The sequence below is a fragment of the Dermacentor variabilis genome, chromosome 2 (genome assembly GCF_050947875.1).
Source record: "Dermacentor variabilis isolate Ectoservices chromosome 2, ASM5094787v1, whole genome shotgun sequence".
Lineage (NCBI taxonomy): Eukaryota > Metazoa > Arthropoda > Arachnida > Ixodida > Ixodidae > Dermacentor > Dermacentor variabilis.
This window is the reverse complement of record NC_134569.1, coordinates 212,599,313-212,619,480: the sequence shown is the minus strand read 5'-3', so window position 1 is coordinate 212,619,480 and position 20,168 is coordinate 212,599,313. Positions and strand designations below refer to the sequence as shown.

General features: G+C 49.5%; 1 protein-coding gene and 1 long non-coding RNA gene across 2 annotated transcripts in view; one reads left to right on the top strand and one right to left on the bottom strand.

Annotated features, from left to right (window-relative positions):
* LOC142573086 (protocadherin-15-like) overlaps positions 1-20,168 on the bottom strand; it is a 295,821-nt gene that overhangs the window by 187,902 nt on the left and 87,751 nt on the right. Inside the window, exon 2 of the mRNA XM_075682599.1 lies at positions 15,344-15,517. Coding sequence (XP_075538714.1) covers positions 15,344-15,494 — 151 coding nt within the window. The 5' untranslated portion in view covers positions 15,495-15,517. The remainder of the gene's footprint in view (positions 1-15,343; positions 15,518-20,168) is intronic.
* LOC142571178 (uncharacterized) lies at positions 3,879-5,646 on the top strand. Its single transcript, XR_012825788.1, has 2 exons — positions 3,879-4,305; positions 5,514-5,646. It is a non-coding gene; the product is annotated as an uncharacterized LOC142571178 (long non-coding RNA).

Here is a 20,168-nt window from a genome sequence, read left to right as displayed (position 1 = left end):
TACGTTCCATTGTTCAAAAGCGCGAATGAGGTCCGTTAAGCGATTAAACAAATCTTATCTCGCTGATCACGACCGGGCCGAGTACATAATCGAGCGAAGGCCGCGGTGGAGTGAGGCAAGCTCAAATATACGCAGGCTTTTTAGACGCAATTGTCTCAGGTAGATAGATGCCTTATATATCCCACTAGCATTGACTAAGCCGTGCGAGCTGACAACCGTTCGTGCGCCACGACGTGCACGTCTTGTCAGTTGGCGTCTACGGATGAGAAGATCTCTCGCAGCCGATTTGTCTGCGATATAACATCCAAACCTGCGTTATTAATTACGATTCTCACAACGTACAAATGCATAGTTGCTTATCATTGGTCTTGCAAATGTTTTGTGTTCCGATTATTTTCTATAATCTGCTGCAAATCCATGATATTAGTAAGCATTTTCGCTGCGTTTCTCTCGAGAGGTTTCCCGCTTATAATTTTCGTGTTGAGTTATTTGCGGCACTTACTCGCAGTTTCATTTAATTTTTTTTTATCCGTATTCCCGTTGCTCTGTTGCGCAGTTTCATAACCAGAACTCGCCCCATTCCTACCACCATATCGGCCCAGTAGCAGTTGTCTATGGGTTCGGAGTTGGCGCAAATGTGCCCAGCGTCCCACGAATAAATAAATTTATATTGCAGCTGGAATCACTGCTTAGCTGGAGGTCAAAAATTACGCAGCCCCGAAATTCTATGTCAGAGCCTGAACCACACGAGCGTTGTTACGCACACTGCTATAGATACGCGAAGCGCGAATACTCACTCTCGTCTATATCCTCTCTTTACGCGCTTCATAAGGGCTGATAGCAGGAATAAACCCGCGTAACGCACGTCAAACCGGAGCTTACGATAACACCCTTTCCGGTGACCCGGTGGCAATCTATACACGCTTCCATAACGAGCTGATAAGCTCGCTTCGCGATTGAAAAGCCCGGGACGCTACCGTCTTAAACGCTGCCCAGGCCGACTTACAAAAGAGCACTTTGCGTCACGTCACGCCAGAGCGCTCTGGGAGACCGCGCCGAGTAGGCGAGATCACCGGTGCGCGTGGAGTCCTCCATCATTTCGGAAAGCGGAGGCAGTGAAGCCGAGAACGATCAGGGTGCGCCGTCAAAAATCTGCGCGGCACTTATGCTCGCGCGAGCCGCAAGAGGGGCCGCGCTAAGCTTTGGGCGCTTATGGGCGCTTCGTCCGCGAGGGAAGCCGGCGCGTTCATACGAAGCTCGGGCATTCCTCGTTCCAGTGCCGCGGGGTGTATACGTGTATTCACTCGAGCGACCGCCCCGATAATCAGGGGCGGAATTCACAAAAGATATTTCGGCGCGTATTCGCAAAACGCTCTTACACTTGTTCGTAAGAGAAAATTCGAACCCAATCGTATCGTTAATGAATTCGGCTGGCCAATGGCAACGAGCCCTTACAAAACGAAAAGCTTTATGAATTCGGCCCCTCGTTAGTAAGCTCTGTGGCGGGCCGCAGGCGCTAATGCCCGACGTCGCGATTGGCTAGGATCTGCTCTTAGGAACAGTTTTAGCGAATGAGTTTTTCGTAAACACGGGTAATGTAACGCGGAAACGACAAAAGAAAAAAAAAAGAAGAGGAATAAAACCAACTCCGCCTTTGGAAACATCGGCCGCCTGCCCACGCTTAACGCTTCAACGATTTTGATGCATGAGTCAGATATTATAGCGTCGTTGGGTCGCCAATATTAAAAGGGGTGTGTTTCGGGAGCGTGATCACGTGGTGCATGCGCGCTCTCGGAATACGGATCGGAGTGCTGCTCCCGTTCTGTGCAAGGCCTTCGCAGTGGTGCCGGCGCTTCAGAGAAGCCGAGCATGATGAAGCGCATAATTTCAGGCTGTCAGCGCCGTACGGTTGGCGGAAGTACATTGCGGATTGGAGAGCATGCGCCTTTAGAGTTTTCCTGATGTGGCCGGATCAAAGACGTTCCTCGTGTATGGTAACCTATTGCAAGTAAACGCCCGGCGTTATGCCTAAGCCGCGCGTTCGACTCTCCTGCCCTGCCAAGCTGTTTCGACGGTACCCATGAAAGGCAGCAGCCAACAGGAAGGTATTGCATGCTATCGACAATCCGCCACATGCTGTGCACCTGCGTCGATCCTGGATCGACGATGCAGTTTCGTCAAAGAGGCGCTCGTGGATTCGAAGAACTGTACTTCCTATGGCGCAGATATGGAAATTTATTCCCGTGTAACCACTATACTGCTCTGTAAGCCAAGAGCGAAATCTTTTATTCACCTTTTCTCGTGATGGCTGCTGTGTGCACAGCCCTTTCTTTCTTTATTTTCCCTGCTCTGTATTATTAAGTGCGTTTGCTAACCCCTGAAAGGAAATGGTCGTCGCCATCACAATGTATCCAAACAACTTTATTTACCTTCACTCAGTCAATTAATAACGAAAAGTAAATGGGTCAAGAAGAAGTTGGTCAAAACGACAAATTCTTCTCATCTGTTTTCATATTATACACACGCAAAATTTGAACAGGCTCACAACTGTCGGAAGTATGCTACCGTGTTCACTTTTTCTTCGGAGTCCATAAAATGTTCACAATGGTATAGCAAGGCAATTCGGCTTGCGCGAGGCGTACTTTATTACAAACTGCAGGTACGTATACGATTACGTTTCCTCGTCGCTTTACAATGCAAGAACTGAACATTTGCGAACGTAGCCCCAATACGCGATGGGAAACGTTGACACTGTGTGAACGGGCTGCTGTTATGACGTCGGATAAACGTGGTCGCCGGCAACGCCCATAGGCATGGGCTAGACTGCAGCGCATAAGCACGGACACGAGGAAAGAGAACGGGGAAAGGTGATCCGATGTACGAGTATTCCAACTCGCTTGTAGCGAAGCAGCAGTGGGCATTTATTGCCTGTTGGTGCCTAATTATCGCCACGGTCGATTCATTACTTGCGAAGGCCACGCCAGCGTCGTACGAGCGCAGCTGTCCGCACTCGTCCGTTGTGCACACACAGGCTCAGTCTTCGGTCTTCGGGATCGTCGATTGTTTTCCCGCTCGCTGTGAGACGCAAAAGAAACGGGCTTGCAAGGGATAGGTCGGTGAGAATTGTGTGCGTGCGTGCGTGTGTGTGTGTGTGTGTGTGTGTGTGTGTGTGTGTGTGTGTGTGTGTGTGTGTGTGTGTGTGTGTGTGTGTGTGTGTGTGTGTGTGTGTGTGTGTGTGTGTGTGTGTGTGTGTGTGTGTGTGTGTGTGTGTGTGTGTGTGTGTGTGTGTGTGTGTGTGTGTGTGTGTGTGTGTGTGTGTGTGTGTGTGTGTGTGTGTGTGTGTGTGTGTGTGTGTGTGTGTGTGTGTGTGTGTGTGACAACGTTTGCAGGTAGTCAAAAAGAAAGTGTTTGACTCGTTTTGTTGTACTTTTTTTCTTCAGTGCAAATAAAGACGGTCTCTACTATTACATACACAGACATAACATTACAGAAATTTTACAGTAAGCTACAAAAACATGACAATTCCCCACTTCATACTTATCGCGCTCCTATATTCTCTCTCTCTCTCTCTCTATCTCTTCCAGCACCTGTAGGCTGAAAAGTTAAAATTACTCCAAGGTGTAAGTTTATGTTATCATGCCCTGGGGCGTATGCGAACGAGACACGACGGCAGGGTTGATTTCCTATGCAGGCTAATAAAGCCGCGCGCTTATCCCGAAGGGTCTGCAATCTACGAACGATAAAACTTAAGAAAGCCGTTACAGATATCTATTGGCAAACGATAATGCTGGTAAGTGAAGCGAGGAAGATACTTGCAACATCAAGTTATGTAGATGATGAAGCCGCACTTCATGGGCGTAGAAGCATAGAGAAAGAAATTCAACAAGAGGGGACACTCTTCAAAAACTGGCAACAGGAAAGACGTCACGCCTAGTTTCAACAACATCCGTTAGTTGACGCGAGCATCAGAAAAAAAAAGAATGTGAAATAAACTTCCAGACAACGTTTTATTTTTTTTATTCTTTCCCACTAAAAGTGAAAAAGTTTTGCGTGTAAATGAACTTACACTTTGCAACTTTTTGTTGCGTTGCCTAGCAACAAGCTAGCGGCACGCCAGACGCGCGTGCATACGTCATGCGCCAGACAAGCCGCAGGAGTGAGCGAGGCCGGCCGTACGTGCGAAGCTCGCGTGCTCGGCGACCCGTCTGTTTTGGATATAGCCCATGTTTTTGGGCTCCCGGCCTTCTCTATGCTTTTCTTGCGTATCGTCTGCATTTCGACACGGCACTACTGGACTACGGCAAGGTGAGAAATTGTGTTTGACAGTGTGCGGCGCATTTTAAGCACATTTAGGCTTAGTTCGAGTGGCGCAGTTAGCGAAAAACAGCTCCGCCGTCCTGGCGCAGTTAATTTGAGTTAATGCCTCGTCCTGGGAGATGTTTGCGACGCTTTCTATGAGCACCAACATTACTGTAACTTATTTCGGTAGGTTTTGGGCACGCTTGCCGCGCCCGGCTTATTGACGCAGTAAGCGAAAACCGGCTCGGCCGTGTGAGGCATTTGCGCGTGTACATGTACATGCGTGTACTGCGTCGTAGCGCCTAAGACAGACAAGTTTTCGCGCATTCTGTGGCCCCCAACATTATTGTAACTAGCGTCGTTATATTTGGGGTAGTTTAGAAGCACGGTTGCCGCGCCCGGCTTATTGACGCAGTTAGCGAAAAGCAGCTCGGCTGTGTGCCGCAGTTAGTTTCGCGTGTACTGGATCTTACTGGTAGAAGTTCGTGACGCATTCTCTGACCCGAAAAAGTATTGTAATTTATCTGGTAACTTTTTGGGATATCTTAAGGCTTACTCGCCGCGCCTGGGGTTGTGAAGGTGTTAGCAAAAAAGCAAGCCGGCCATAGTGAGTTAGTTTTGCGTGTACTGAATTTTAGTGGGACAAGTTTGTGACGCATTTTATAGCCCTGCAACAAGATATACCTTATTTCGGTACTCACGCTTCTCGAAAACGCGACGAGCGATTGCCGAGAGTGATAACACGGGAGTGTTGCATGCGCCGGCAGGACGCGTAAAAGATAACACGGAGGAGCTCAAGAACATGACATTTACGTATTATGAGCGACTGAAAACAGGCTTTCCACCCACGAGTCTGACTTGAGTGCGATTAGAAGGCATTCTGCGAGCGTGTAACATGGTCTGGCTGAGCCTGTGTGTGTACTTCGCGTACCATCGTGTCGACTGAGGCCAAGTTGTTTTGGAAACGCGCAGTCACCGGTGTATTTGTGCACTTAAAGTGCAGGAAATAATGCCAGGTAAAGGAGGGGTGCTTGAAAATCGGATGTTCAGATTTTATGGCATTGTTTCGGAGGAGTCTTTGCTGCGAAATGTACGTAAAAGTGAATTTATCTGTAATGCCGCTCATTCACCACTTACGCACGTTTCGCCTCTACACGAAATACTCCTGTTAGGTCAAAATGCCAAAATGATACATGCTTGTAATTTACTTTCAGCTGATGGGATCCGGTGGAGCATCGTACGGCAGCGACTGCTGCTTACCTGGTGCCACAACTTTCGATGAATGCAGAAGAAGCCCGGAACGAGCATTTATATAGAGCAAAATAAACATTTCATCATTTCAGAAGACGTCTTTCGTTTTCTTTATGAAATTGCACCTGACAGATTCGGTGCAGTCTTGTAAAGGTCAATCGCAATCATTTCTACGTAATAATGAAACGATTCCACGCCAAGGCCACGCGAGGTTCAGCAGAAGCGAAAAAAAAATAAAATGCCGCGCCGAGCAGCGGAGCCGGCGCGGCGTGTACCAACTGGTGTTCAAAACGCGCGCGCCCAAAACCGAAACCGGAAGGAGTCAACAACATCCGCTTGATGTGCTACAGTCAATTCGGCCGCTGGGCTCTATGGGAGTGTCCGCTCTTGTTGAAATTTCTTTCTCTATGGTAGAAGGCCAAAGATAACGACGTGACTGATCGGAACAATGTGATACGGGCGTGTGCTTGCGTTGTCTTCGAGAAAGTAAGAAAAGTAAAATAATATAATATGCACGTTCCAATAAATTTCAAACATCTACGACAAGATCTCTTCGCATGTTCAAGTCAACTAAAGGCCATCAATTTACGGTATATGTCGCTGAGCCAGGCGCACGACAGGCTGCATTAGTCGCGTATACCTCGCTTCACATATTCGTTAGCTTTACTCTTGCGAATGGAACTTATTTCATGCAAGTATACGCTCGCTTTAAAATGTTCCATCGCGGTTTAACTACCCGCTGAGCTGTAGAAGTTCCCGTGCTTTACTGTTTGTACGTGCAACTACTACAACCGTTCGAAATTTCGCGGCAGTGCGACGAAAAATGAAGCATGCGACAGCGCCGAAACATACGCTTCGACACGTGATCCAACTTTTTCAGGAGCTGGCGGCAGGTGGCGCCACGGTATGTCCGCTCGCCCAATTAGCCCCGAGAACGAACTACAGGGGCGCTGCGAGCGCCGCTCGCGTGACGTCAGGGTAAGGACTCGCGCCTGTCGTCTGCTACAGTTCGGGCGTTGTCCGGGCGCTTTCTGCGGTGTTTTCGTTTGTTCGCCCTCGTTCTCTCTGCTTGTATGCTTATGGCGGTCGTCTCAAATATATTTTTGTGGCGTCTTCCTTTGCGAACATTTATTCAAAGAGCTAATTTCTTAGACAACAATGCAGCTCTCAAAGGCAACGCTACAGTGCCAGCCGAAGGAGCGCAGACCAGCCCATTGCGGGTTTTTTTATGCGCGGATGGACAATCGCAAAAACATAGCATATAAGAATCCAGTTATGATACCATACCTGCCGCGGTGCAACAAGTATGTCACAAACGCTGGCTATATATGACTGCTACAACAGTTACGTTGATTTTAATCCGATAAAACAGGTTTGCTCACGACAAGTAGTTCATGATATAATATCGAATTTTTGCATTTCTTCACAGAAACGCTCGGCAGTAACACGGAGACTTAACTAATACTGCAGTTTAGATTCTACAAGCACCACTTGCTTCTTTAACTGCTTGTCAAATTAGGCGGTGCTTCACATGCTTATTTTAAGCGGCGGAAATTTGAAGTAAGGTTAATGAAGGCTTACATCTATTTACAGACTGCAAATAGGAATGTACCAATATATATTCCCTTTTCCGTGCTACACGTTCAACTGACTTGAGAAATTTACTGCATGGTGCTTGTTGCTTGAGGAATATACATGAGGAATCTTTTTGGCGAACTGAGACAGGCTGCTCGGCCCAAATTTTTTAGTGAAATATGCCTGTTGGACCGCATGGCTGCAGCTAGAAAGAAGTCGAAGCGTCAATCATTAGTAGTATAGGAAATATTGAAGATATCAGCATTCCCCGGTGGAGGGTCAGAAATCAAGTGAAAGTATATGCAAGGCTTGTGGTGCTTTTTCTATGAATGTTTGCCATTCGATTGGAGCAAACTTTATTTAGCCTGCAGTTGGGCAAGGTTCTCTTTTATGTACCGACGAAGCGAATAGTTATCCGTTTGTATAATTAAACGCTGGATCGAGACATGGTGAGACAGAAGGCTCTTGAATTTTCGTTTTCTAGGCAATCTAAGCTGCGCCGTAGAAGCTCGAGAATACTTAAGCCATTCGAGTTGGCGCTGTAAAAGAAAGCTTTATGGTTTCAATTCGAAGTTGTAATGAACTGATGGGTTTCGTGAACATAGCGTGCCTCGCCACACCGACAGTCGGTTGCTACCGTTACGTGATCAGGGGTGTGCCATATTGTCGATAAAGGCTACTGAGGGCCACTATGAAACATTTCATCACTTGGATTGATTGGCTCTCGATTTTAACAAGGAAACTTTTCTCTCAGGTGATTGCTACTATGGTGTTTGTGAACTAACTATGTAAATACTCTACATGACGCGCCGTCGTGTTAGCAGCCATAAGCAATTCGTTTTTTGGAGGCCTGTTTTAGAGGGGAATGAATGTAGCAGCAAGCTTTTTCATAAGAAATGCGCGCCTAACTATATTTTTACGCATTAATGAATGACCATATTTGAATAGAACAACACACCAAAGTAATAAGAATCATGATGACAGCTTCACTAGGCAGTGTCTTTCTAACACGGATAACATGCTGATGCCAATTACCAAGATTTTTCTTCCATGTAAAATGCACTGTCTCATATAGCTAAATACTAAGGGAATGTTAAGTGCTCAGCGAGGCGTCATACACAACTTCGCGTGTTGAATTTGCAGACATTCCTTTTACGCAAAGTTTATGGACAGACACGGCTCATGTATCCATTGCAATGCCAGTAGACTCCTTCAAAAGCTACGTAGCTTGCGATATCCAGGCGGCAAATTTTATTGACTCGTGCGCTTTAGGAGAAGGAACTGTGGTTCAGTCATGGCAGCAGAAAGAAGCCGACATATCGTTCAATAAGCACGGCTCGAGCCACCCATACCCCAAGCATACACGAAGGGAACGAGCGCGCGCGGCAGCCGAGCGAGCCGAACGAGCGGCGTCCTGGCCGTGACGTCACTCGCGTGAGGGCGCCACTCCTAATTCTCGCCGCAAATAGCGCCAAGAAATGCAGAGTACTCGGTTAACTTTGGGGCAAGCTGTTTACTTCTCATGTATTTATTATTTCTTTTTATGCTCATATGTTTATCACTTTCGAAGAGTAGCTTCTGAATATTGCATATACGAAGACTTTTAAGAAAACGTAGAAAACAAAAAGAACTGTTACCATAAAGAGGGAGGCTGCGCCGGTGGCTTCCGTGTCTCTTGCAACTGTCACGCCGTAGCGCTCTGTACTTGACTAGAAAATTTCTCGCATCACATAAACGAGAACGAGCGCGTACACGGTGGAGCACCGGATGTCTACCCTATCTACCCGCATAGGAAGATAGAAAGAAGTTTGACAGGTTTTATTATCTCGCTAACCTTTCCAAGCTTTCAGAAAGCGTCGTTCGCTTTCAAATCTCCTAAACACGGTTACCGCGCGAGAGGGCTGCACTTCTCGCACAGTCGCCATTATGCGCAGACAGCGGTTAACGAGCCAACAAAGGAGCGTAACCGGCAGAGACCAGTGACCTGTTTCACGGACGAAACAATTTCTCGTCAAAGCTGCGACCACGCGACGCGGATTCTTTTGTTACGCACTGCCTGCCGCGTACCTCTGGGCACACGCCTCTGTGGGAGGAGACCGAAAAAAAAAAGAAACGATCAAACGCCAAGCGAGCACTGCGGACGACGAAGACAATCCGAAGAACGCCGTACGGAACAGCTGGAACACAAATCGCAAAGCCTCGCCCGAAACGCTGGAAGCTGCGGGCGGGCGTAATGTAGTCTTGCGTTTACGCGGCCGCTGCATGTCAATGCATTGTTCAAAACCTCGCTCGCACTTTTCAGCGCTGCGGCAACGGGCGCGAAGAAAACGGGGCAGAAGACGGATAGCTCGCTAACAGGCGCGGGCGACACTCGTAAGGTGAAGCAGCCGCGTTTCTCGTTGATCGTTTTGAGTGGCGCGAAAAACGATGGACGCGTGCCCTATAAATTCGAGACACCCAACCTGCAGTGTAGTCACGTGGCACATATAGAGGCACAGTCGCTCGGTTCACACGTTCTTTTCTGTTTCTTTGGGGTTTTACCGAGCAGCCTAGCCATAGCGTGCAATTTGTCGGAGCGCCCGCAGACCTCGCCCAGCCAGCGGCAGCGGCCGGCTTCGCATACTTTCGCTTTTGTTGCGAACGGCACGCGATACAGACACGCAAGCAGCCAGCGCATGGGTTCGCTCTCCTCCTCTCGCATCGTAGCCACCTGCAGCCTGTATCGAAGCCGCCGCTGTTAATGCGAGTTTTCTCGGCTTCGCGTGTACGGGCCGCGGCAGCGCCTCGTCGGTCAGCCGCTCGCCATTGGGCCTCTTCGATTTTCGGAGTTCTGGCAGCCCGCTGGCAGCTAGATGGCAGCCAGTTAGTTCCGGTTCTGACAGGAAGTCACATGGGCTGGGACCCCAAGACAACCCGAACCTGCCCGAAGTTTGCAAAATCGAACGCCGGTACAGCTGGCCAAATGTAAACATGCTACCAGCATGGCAGCGCCCGTCGAGGCCGGCGCGCGCTCGGCGTAGTCGGCCCATTTATGCGTTGCCAGCTTGAAAATATATTGTTGCATTCAGGGATACGATCACTTTCGCGCGATTTCGCGCGACTCGGCGCAGGACGCGTACTCGGCCAATCTCGCTTGCGCAGCGCAACAGATGGCCTCCGACGCGGCGGATGAGAAGACGCGAAATCGTGATTGTATACTCGAAAGCGATAGCTGGAGGATCCCTGCTCGCAGCGATCACGTCGACCACCGGCGACATTTGATGAGTTGGCGTTGTGTCATCACAAGACATGAAAAAGCAGGTTATCGGGTACGTCTAGCTCATACGCATAAAATTTCGCGTCGACCTGCTTGGGCTTCGATTTCGTAAAGTTTGTTGTGGCTGATGGTACTTCTCATTTAAGGAGCTGGGGACGCGGCTGGCGCATGAAAATGCACGTCGCCTGTGACGAGCGAAACGTTTCACACGAAAAACAACATTGGTCGCAATCATGAGAGCAATAAGCCAATGTACGTGTGTCTAAATGTACCGAGTGCAATCAGTGTATTCTTAGATCAACGGCCTGCAGTTCGAACACATATCGGTTTCGAGCTGCCACAGCATACGACGGAGAGACGGAGCAAGCACGGGCTAGCTGCAAGGCCTTCGCTAACTGCAGAGAAAGGAGATATACATACGCGAGATATGTGAAAAGGAACGCCACCAGAGAAATACGAACCCAAAATGTACCGCAATGTGTGAGTGAGCGTTTACAACTTGCGTGGCACACGATGCAGATAACATGCACGCATGAGAGCGCGGCGCGCTGTTCACCGCCGCGAAGAAGCAATCAGCTGGGGACACGCACACAAAAGCTTCAAACGGTTCATCACGGCTCGTATCACACCGCTTCGCGATGCGGAACGGTGCGTTAGTACGTAAAAAACGCTAGAAGTAAGGAAATCCGAAGATGACCGTAGACGGTTGGCTGAGCGAGGTAAATTTAAGTCCTCAAGCACCCGCGTTGCAATCCGTGAAGTCCCCGTAAAGATGGCGGCGAGCGCCCATCGCCTCTTTTAGTCGTCTGCTAGCCAGAGAACTTCCAGAGAGCAGCCAGACCAAAATCGTCCTGGCAGGTTCTGGCAGCCCGCGGGTAGCCAGAACCGTCCAGCGCGAGCAAAACGAACGCCCGGCGGAAGTGCGTAGCGCGGTGGGCGGAGCAACCCGAGAAAAACGAAGACGCTCTGGCTGGCTCTGGCAGCCCGCGGGTAGCCAGAAGTGGAAAATCGAAGAAGCCCATTGTCGCTGGCGCAAGTACGCAACTTGAAGAGAGAGAGAGAGACGGTCGTTATGTGCATCCACGTGCGTGCGGGCGGGCAGCGAGGCGGCTCGCGCGTAGAATCGCGACAGGCGCTCGCCTCTCAGATCCAGGTTGCGATTGGAGATATGGGGGGGGGGGGGGGGGGTCAACGGAGAACGAAGTCAGTCAGTCGGACTCGCAGCTAACAAACAGACGGACAGACACGAGAAACGAGAGTCGATTTGCCTCGTTTCTACCATCGCTTTCCCGGCGGAAGTGGCCGTCGAGGCTTGGCAGGATCGCGGTCTTGTTTGGCGCGCGTCAGAGAGAGCCGGCAAGTTCATCGGTCCGCCCTCAGACGCCGCCTGTCAGAGCCGACTCGCACAAGAGCTCTCTTCAATGAAAACAGTTCACTGTCACCCGATAGTCGTTCGATGTGTGATGTATACTGAGGCTAAAGGACTGAGCAGAGATCATCGCCTATTTATTATTTCTTATAGTGTAGAATAAGGAGCAATGGGATATCGCAGGCGTGTGTTTTGTCATCCTCTCCGCAGCAATTTGAAAGAGAACAACATAAGGCAGTGCTCAGCGCAAGTCAAGAAGCATGGTCTGGCGAAGAAGAATGTGCGATCAGAAATGCAGATAGCACGTAACAATGCCAGAACGTTATGTGTCGCTCGCGTGAGTGGCTTTCTCCTGTCACATCGCTGCCTCTGATAACTGTAATTCAATGCATATCAGCTTGATTTGTGCGACAAGACGCGTTTTCGAATGTCTGTCAGGAGGTCGCTGTCTCTGACACCACCGTGACAGCGTAAGCAAATCGAGATCGGTGGAAAGGTCTCCTTATGAGCTAGATTGGCAAGAGGACGGAGTGATGGGCGAATCGGCAACCTGTTGGCAAGCGGCTGCGAAGAAGCAAAAATGTGCGCATCTACGCGGCAGAACGGGACGTTAGACTCATTTTGCGGAGAATAAAACGGCAAGATCTCACTTGTCACGCAGATATGCTAGAAATTCAGCCTGCGGGGAAATGTTTGGAGTTTCCAAACGGGCCCAAGTAACGTGAGAAAACAGAATACGTGCAGGCGAAAATGTGGTAAGGCCCGCCCCCTTAAACGCTTCGCGATTACTTTTGCAGAGTGTCTAGCTCTGGCGCAGGCAGTGGAGGTAAGAAAAAGGGGCTAACATTTCCTTTTTTATCTCCGGTATTTTTGCTTGTCTGCGTATATGGGTTCATGCCTGCGTTTGCAAGACTTCACCCTCAAAGTGAACTGCGTTCCTTTTTTTTATTTCGTCTGCAAGTTAACCAAAGGCAGTGCCGGTTGGCTACTCTGAATGAGGTGAAGGGGGATCGAAAAATAAAAGAGAGTGAAATGAGAGAGAGAGAGAGAGAGAGAGAGAGAGAGAGAGAGAGAGAGAGAGAGAGAGAGAGAGAGAGAGAGAGAGAGAGATACGAGCGCAAGCAAACCACGCACAAGTACGAAAGTGCTGGAACTTCAAGAGCAAAGGCCCGGAGCTTCGCACGTGATAAGCTGTCAAAGCGAATAGCTTTCTTTGTCTCCTTCACCCGTGGCCCTGCAGTCGATGGTTGGTGGGCAGTGGTCGGACTTTCTCCGCCGACGCAGAGGGGGGGAGGTGCAACCGAGTTCGCTTACACTGACAATCACCGTTAGTGGTTTCTGCCCAATTTTCTTGTTGCTTTGGTGGGAATGTAAAATAAGAGGTTTGCGTGAAACCCGCGATTTATTTATACGCATAATTGTAGATCTCCCACACCTTATGTAGGTGCCGTGGATTAAAACGCAGTACCTATACAGTGACCTTCCATGCATTAACACCGATGTGGACGCCGACAGAGAGACCGGACGAAATATGCTCGCGTGGAAAGTGTGGGAATCGCCCCTTCAAACACTTTCCCAGTGGCGTGGCCGGAAGGTAAAAAAGGCGGGAAGTGACGGGGTCAGAGTGAGTGTTTCCCAGCGCTTACAGGCAATCAAGCGCGCGACCCTGCCATTGTGCGGACTTTTCTTCGCAGCGGTTGACGACTGGCACCTTAAGCGAGAATTGTTTTCTAATGGACGGGAAATCGAGACAATCTCCAGCTAACAGCGCCCTATACATGCAGGCAGCCTACCATTACGCAAGAACACGGCTATCAACAACCGCCGTGTTGCTTAGTGGCTTTGGCGTTGTACCGCTAAGCACGAGGTCGCGGGACCAAGTCCCTGCCGCGACGACCGCATTTTTATGAAAGCGAAATACCCCGAAAAAAAAAAGAGAAAGACCGCCCGTGTACCGCACATTGGGTGCACGTTAAAGAACCCCGGGCGGTCAGAACTAACCCGTAGTCTCATAATGTCTCATAATCAGGTCGTGGTTCTGGCACGGAAAACCCCAGCATTCAATTTTAATTTTTAACGGCTATATCAGCAACAGTTACCGGTGGCGCCAAGCAACGCCCAATGAAGACGCGCCTGATGTTGGCCTGGTTTGCCTGTTGCGATAGTGTTGGTACGATGATGATGACCATCATCATCATCGTCATTATTATGTTGGCCTTGTGCGTTGTTGGCCTAGATACGGACCACCAGGGTCCATATCCTCGAAAAATCTTCTCACGCTACAATTTACAAATCAGTCATGGCGTTTGGCGTATAATTAGCGAAGGTGGCCGGTCACTGCACTATAGGCGACAGCGCTTACGACAAGCTGCGCGAATTTCGCCCCACTTGCTGTCCATCTGTCTCGAGTTTCGTAATTGCGAGCTCATGTAGAACTGCGCCGACGTGAGCAATATCGTTCCTGCCGCAACCACACCTCTGAATACGTTCTGTAACGTGACATGTCGGTCTTATTTGCTGCAACAAGAGACGCCCATGAACGACAGCTCAGATTCCAAATCAACAAAACCTTTTTGCTCGTAAATGTCCTTTGCCATTGAATGGCCTTTCGCTCATTTATCCGGCATCAGGATTTGCTGGAATTTTCTTTTGCGAACTATTCTGTCGTAAGAGTCATTTTTTTTTTTTAAGTACGGGCTGACAAGAAACTTCTTACGCTATAACGGTACGTAAGAGCAGAGGCTAGCCGATCATTAGGTTGGCCAATATTATAGCGTATAGGTTACCGGCCAATGCCAAAGGACAGTTGCGAAATAAAAACTTCGTGAATTCGGGCGCAAATCACTTAGGTGATAAATACGTTTAGTACAAAGAATAAATTTAATATGCATATGCTTTTTTTCTTTTATTAAGTATGATACGCTCAGTCCTGTCAATAGCTTCAAACATGTCATTTCAACATTTGTATAGCCTTCTTTGTTTTTATGTGCATTCCTTTTTTTTTTTGAGAGGGTATTTTCCTCATCAAGTCTATGACGCTGATCGTTTTATGTAATTACATGAACATTGCCTTAAAGACCGCCTGGCACCAGGGCCAAAGTAGTCGTCGTGCTTTCCGGCTGAATGCATCGGCTGGCGTTGCCTTAATTTACAATTTGCTCTGGCGGTGCTTTTCTCGTTGGCAAACAGTTTAATTGACAGAGCGATATAATCTCTCGTTTAGTTTCAATCACGTCTAGATAGGATTCCTGCACCTGATGTTATAAAAAATAATAAAGTTATTCAATCTAGATGATGCTGTTCGCAAAAGCAACATGTCATTTGGATAAGCACTGTTCTTAATTTTTTTTTCCCTTCAAAGTATAGCTGTGATTAGGTCCAACTGCCACGCATATATTGCAAGTTGCTACTTTGGAAACTGCTACTATTGAATATACAAAGAAGTGCTTGATCATGTGCTAGTTAATTATTTGCACAGGGATCTCTCGGTTACGATTGGCCCGTGACCAGGACTGGCGTCGTTGCTATAGCGGGCTCCTTCGGCGACCTCTGACGTCACTCCGGCGCGTCGTCAAGATATTCCGCACTCTCACCTTGACTCGATGTAGTGGTCGTCTGCGTCAGACATTCCACCGAGGCCAGCAGATGTAGGACGGTCTGCGCGGTAAGCCAACCGACTCCGGGGAAGCGGAACCCCGGCTTCCGCCATTTTGTTCGCGGACCGGAAGTTGCCGCCGACGCCATGACGCCGCTCCACTTCCACGCACCTGTGGAAAGAGAGAAGAGTGAAAGCTGTGAGACGATGCGCTGGGATCCCATTTACGCCATTAGAGCATATAGGCCGCGACCACGTTCTCATTGTGTTCCCGCGCTCCCTCGAGCCAGCCCATGCGCGTCGTATATACGTCGCGGGACTTCATGAAAGACTAGCAGTAATGGCCCCGCGTTCACTTCTCGCAACGTTTCGGTACCCTGCGCAGACAGCCGGCCCCCCTTTCTCGTATCCCGCCAGGGCACTCTGTCGAGAATTATGTGCAATGCGGTTTTGCAAAATGCGCTATCCCATAGAGCTATCGAAGCCGGCGGAAACGCCGAAAGCTCGCAACCCCTTTTTCTTCCCAGCACTCATTGCATTGATCACCGTGCATGACTGCATCCAACTAAGCACAAGTTTCAACGAGGTAGTGTACCATGGTCGCTTCAACCTTCCGAGCGGCGAGATATATAGTGCTGAGTCCTCGTTCCAAGGAACAAAATATACCTGTCGTTGGTCGCTTTAAATCAAACCAGACTGTTTTATTATGAGATAAATGACACATCTGAACCATCCGTGCTGGCGCCGTAGGCCCCGTTGGTAACTTAATAACATTGGAAATTTGGATTTCCAGCGCCATATGTGTAGCCTGTTTTCCATAAAGACATAGTTCGTGATTGAGCGACATATGCGTGTACTTAATAAAACCTTCAATGGTGACGTCAATGTGACTTGTGTTGTTTGTTTAAAACTTCTTGCGCTTCCTCCGCTAATTGTCTTCTCAATAGAGAGAGAGAGAGAGAGAAAGAGAAGGATGCATAGAAAGGAAGTGAGGTTAACCACAGGCAGTTGCGGTTGGCTACCCTACACGGGGGGAAGGGTGAAGGGGGGGTAAAAAGAGAAAGATAGCGGAAGGGGGAGAATGAAAGACATAGAGACGAGCAAGACGAAACCGCGTACACTACAGAGCGGTAGGGGGCGGATAGCTATTGAAACCTAAAGGCAGCAGTCATTTCATATGCCGTATTTGTTGCCCCATTACGTTGGCATACGGAATCGGAACACCATAGTGCGGTGTTGTCCCACTTGAGCCATCTACAAAATGAGAAAGTGTTCCCGCCTGTGCGTTCGCATTTTCCTATTAACGTTACTATACAGTCGATGACAGCCATGTACTTTCTTCGTGTGGCTACGTGTTCCGCATTTAAACGTATTTGCACGGCTATCAAAACCGCAGCTTAATGGATGCAACGTCCTACTCTTCGTTCCACTTGTTGCTAAGTCCACTTTATTTCTGCAGTGTGAGCACCAGGTGGAAAGCATCTTACTCTAAATAAACCAGGTTGGGCACGCCCTGCCTCGCATCAGGCGCGTACACAAATAAACAAAAAAACACCAGAGGCGATCGAAATAGCAAGCGTTTCTCTTTCGTCCAGCTCTTCAGATGGACAATGCATATGCGCGAACCACGACGGTACAAAAGCACGCGGCGAACTTACGGAAGCGTGAAGAGGCGGCTGCGCTCGGCGTACAAGATCCCAGTACACACCATTCAGAAAAAATAACGAAACAAAGCTACAATCGGCATCGACGGGAGAAAACCTAATTTACGAGTACTACAGCCCCGAGAGAGCCGAGCGTTGTCTTGCGAGCAACACCGTTCCAGGCAGGCAGGAAAGGCTTTATTACCCAGTCCAATCACCCAATCGTACTCGCTCAGTAGTGCGCATGCAAGTTTGAGTATATGTGTGTGTGTGCTTGTTGTGTGTGCGGGTTAGCGCGCGCTCGCAGGCTGATGCGAGGCAGCCTGCGGAAGGCGTAAGTGGAAGCACGTTCACAGAGCTTCGCGCCTCGGCTGCGCACGCACCACAGAGTGCTACTTGCCATCGCCACCAATGAACGCTGTTCACGCGCTGCAGTCGTGACTGCGACCGCGCAGGCAGCGAGCTCGCTGTGTATAGCAGTTAAGAACTTACGCACGCCTCTATTGTGAGCACGTGCTATTGTATAGTTGTCGTAGTCGGGTGTGGTTGTGCGCGCCGATGCTTCGGAAACAACGTACGGAATCGAGGCGCCAGCGACTTAGCATACGCGTTCGAACGGCAGCGCATGCGCAAATCGATAATCCTCGTGCTGGGTCGGGAGGAACGATAATTTAGCCCACAATCGGCAAGGAGAACGCGCCCTTGTTTTTCTTAAAGGCTGCAGACCGAGCGGAGCTTTGTATAGCTGTATACGTTTCTTTTGGAGCGTATCACGACCACCCACCACCCGCCGAGGAAGGATCGAACGCGCGCTACCCGGGGTGGCATTTCGTGATTATAATGAGGAAAACGCGCAAAGCGCGGAGGGCATCCTCGGGAAAGATGCGCCGTTGCGATACGCGCGTACACAGTCATCACGACGACGAGCGCCGAGCGTGGTCGGGAGGCGGGGTAATTTTTCGTCGACTCTGTGGAAAACAAAGTCCGGCTCAGTTTCGGTGGCCTTTCGGCGCAAACGTTGCGGACGATGAGCGCCCGAGGCGAGGAGCCGACCGATATTCGAGTTTTCCTTTTGTGCTCGTCTCGTCGCCCCCCTCTCGCGATAATTATTACTGCGTTTACAAAGATCCAGCCCTCGGGAAACTGGCGCGTTCGTGTGCAAATCGCCAGCGCACGTGTAAAGTTATGGCGTATTCGAGGCAGAAAAAAAGAAAAGAAAAAGCAATAATAAACGCATGAACTTTATCACAGGCTATGGCCGCTCGTTTCCCGAGCAGCCCATCTCGACTCGTAGCCCCAATCGTACCCCGAGCTGCTCAGATATCTTAAATTCGGAAATTGTAGAGATACGCCGGGCAAATATATATATAAGAACAGGTACAAGGAGGCTCCTTAACGAAACAGTTGTTAAAAGAGCCGGCGTCCCACCCGATACTTCGAGAGATGGAAATAGAGAAAAAGAATGAATTGAAACAGAGAGATAAATTAATACGAAGAGGGCGCACTAGACGTGCGCAGTAATCGGAAGGGAAACGACGAAGACCTGTACTGAAAAACGTTTCTTTATTTTTTTTCTTCTTCCTTTGTTTTTTTTTTTGGGGGGGGGGGAGGGGGTTCTGGAAACACCGATGGCTAAACAACATCGCTGCAAGCTACCACAATGCCGCCGCTTTGTTTCTGGGAGTCAAGAGCTGGTTACATTAACGTTCGGTGCCAGGATCTTTGCTCAAGAAGCGCGCAAGCCCAGTCCCCGTGTTCAAGCAAACCACCGACCACCTTGACCAAGTATAGAAAAGATAAGTTTTCGCGCTCGCGTTACTGCAGTGCTCGCGGGCGCCACTCCCACGCGGTGTCTTTTTTTTTTTCTTTTGTGCCATCGAATCTGGTGTGCTGATGGAGGTAAGCCACGCACGCAACATGCAACGCTCTGTGGTATCTCGTCCTCCATATGGTCGGGTGACACGCCTTCTCAGTATAATCACACGCGAGGCGCCATCCATCGCAAAGGCATCGCGGCAGCTGGCGGAGAGAGCGCCTGGCATGAATATATGGATACAGGCACGTGATTTCGGGCCCAAGCTAGTTTCGCCATTGATAGTGATCCTCTTCGACCAACGCCAGCCTTCGATCCGTAGGCCGTCGGCGGTCAAACAGGGCGCATGGCAGACCAACTAGGGTGTGTGTAAAGAGTGAAAAAAGAAGAAGGCCAAGAAGGCGGAACTCCAAGCGCCCTGAGAACCTTTTGTTTTCTGCTGCGAAGAATGGAGCTGCATTGAGCTTCATTCCCAACAAGCGGTCTCCATCACCACGCGGAGTTCCAATCTTGCCCTCTTTCTGCGTATAAATGTAGATGCACAAACGCACTCTGCATTATTCCACGCTACGCACGCTCCTTCAATCACGATTCTACGGCGAAGAGACGCCTCTCGGACGGTTAATAGTTCGAGACCACCACGCACGATGAAAAGAACGATCGTTGCGGGGTCTGCTGATAACGCTGAACTGGCGAACTTGCGAAGTTTTGATTCCGAGCGCGTTTTATAGGCCACCGTTTTCGTGGGAAGGCCGGCCTTCGCAAGGTTCAAAGCGCCGCCTGTAATATTGTTTCTTTACTGAGCGCCTGACTCAAGCACTGTTCATCATGCCTGTGAACGCGCCCATCTCTATATAGGAAGTTTTCACGAACGGCGACGCGTGCACAGTCTCATGTTGCACGCTCTGAAATAGAAGCATCAGGGAAATGCGTCTCCAGTTTTGCTGACAGAACCTGCACTCGTGCGGGAAAGGCGACGTGCAAACATTTGCCTGAGCGCATATTCCGAACCATACGTTCGTGCCTGTATAACATACGGCAGTGTCCCATAGTGCACAGAAGGACGCCCCCCGTTTTGTTTGGGGCGGCACTTAGACAGTGCTCTGCCTGATGAGTTGGAAGTCACCCGGGCTCTATATCGACTACGAACATGCGTTCAATTAAGCAAACGTTATCTCGTGCAACCCAGCACGTGCACTCATCTGTCGGGTTCCTCATAACTGAGCGGCCCACAGCTAAAGCCTTCTAGGCAGAAATACTTGGTTCCCGACGCAATGACCTGCACGAATGCATGGTCTCGTCGCAGTAAAGCGTGGCCACCGATACGCTGAGGAGTCTCGTCGAACCCCGCTCTGCATTGACTGCTG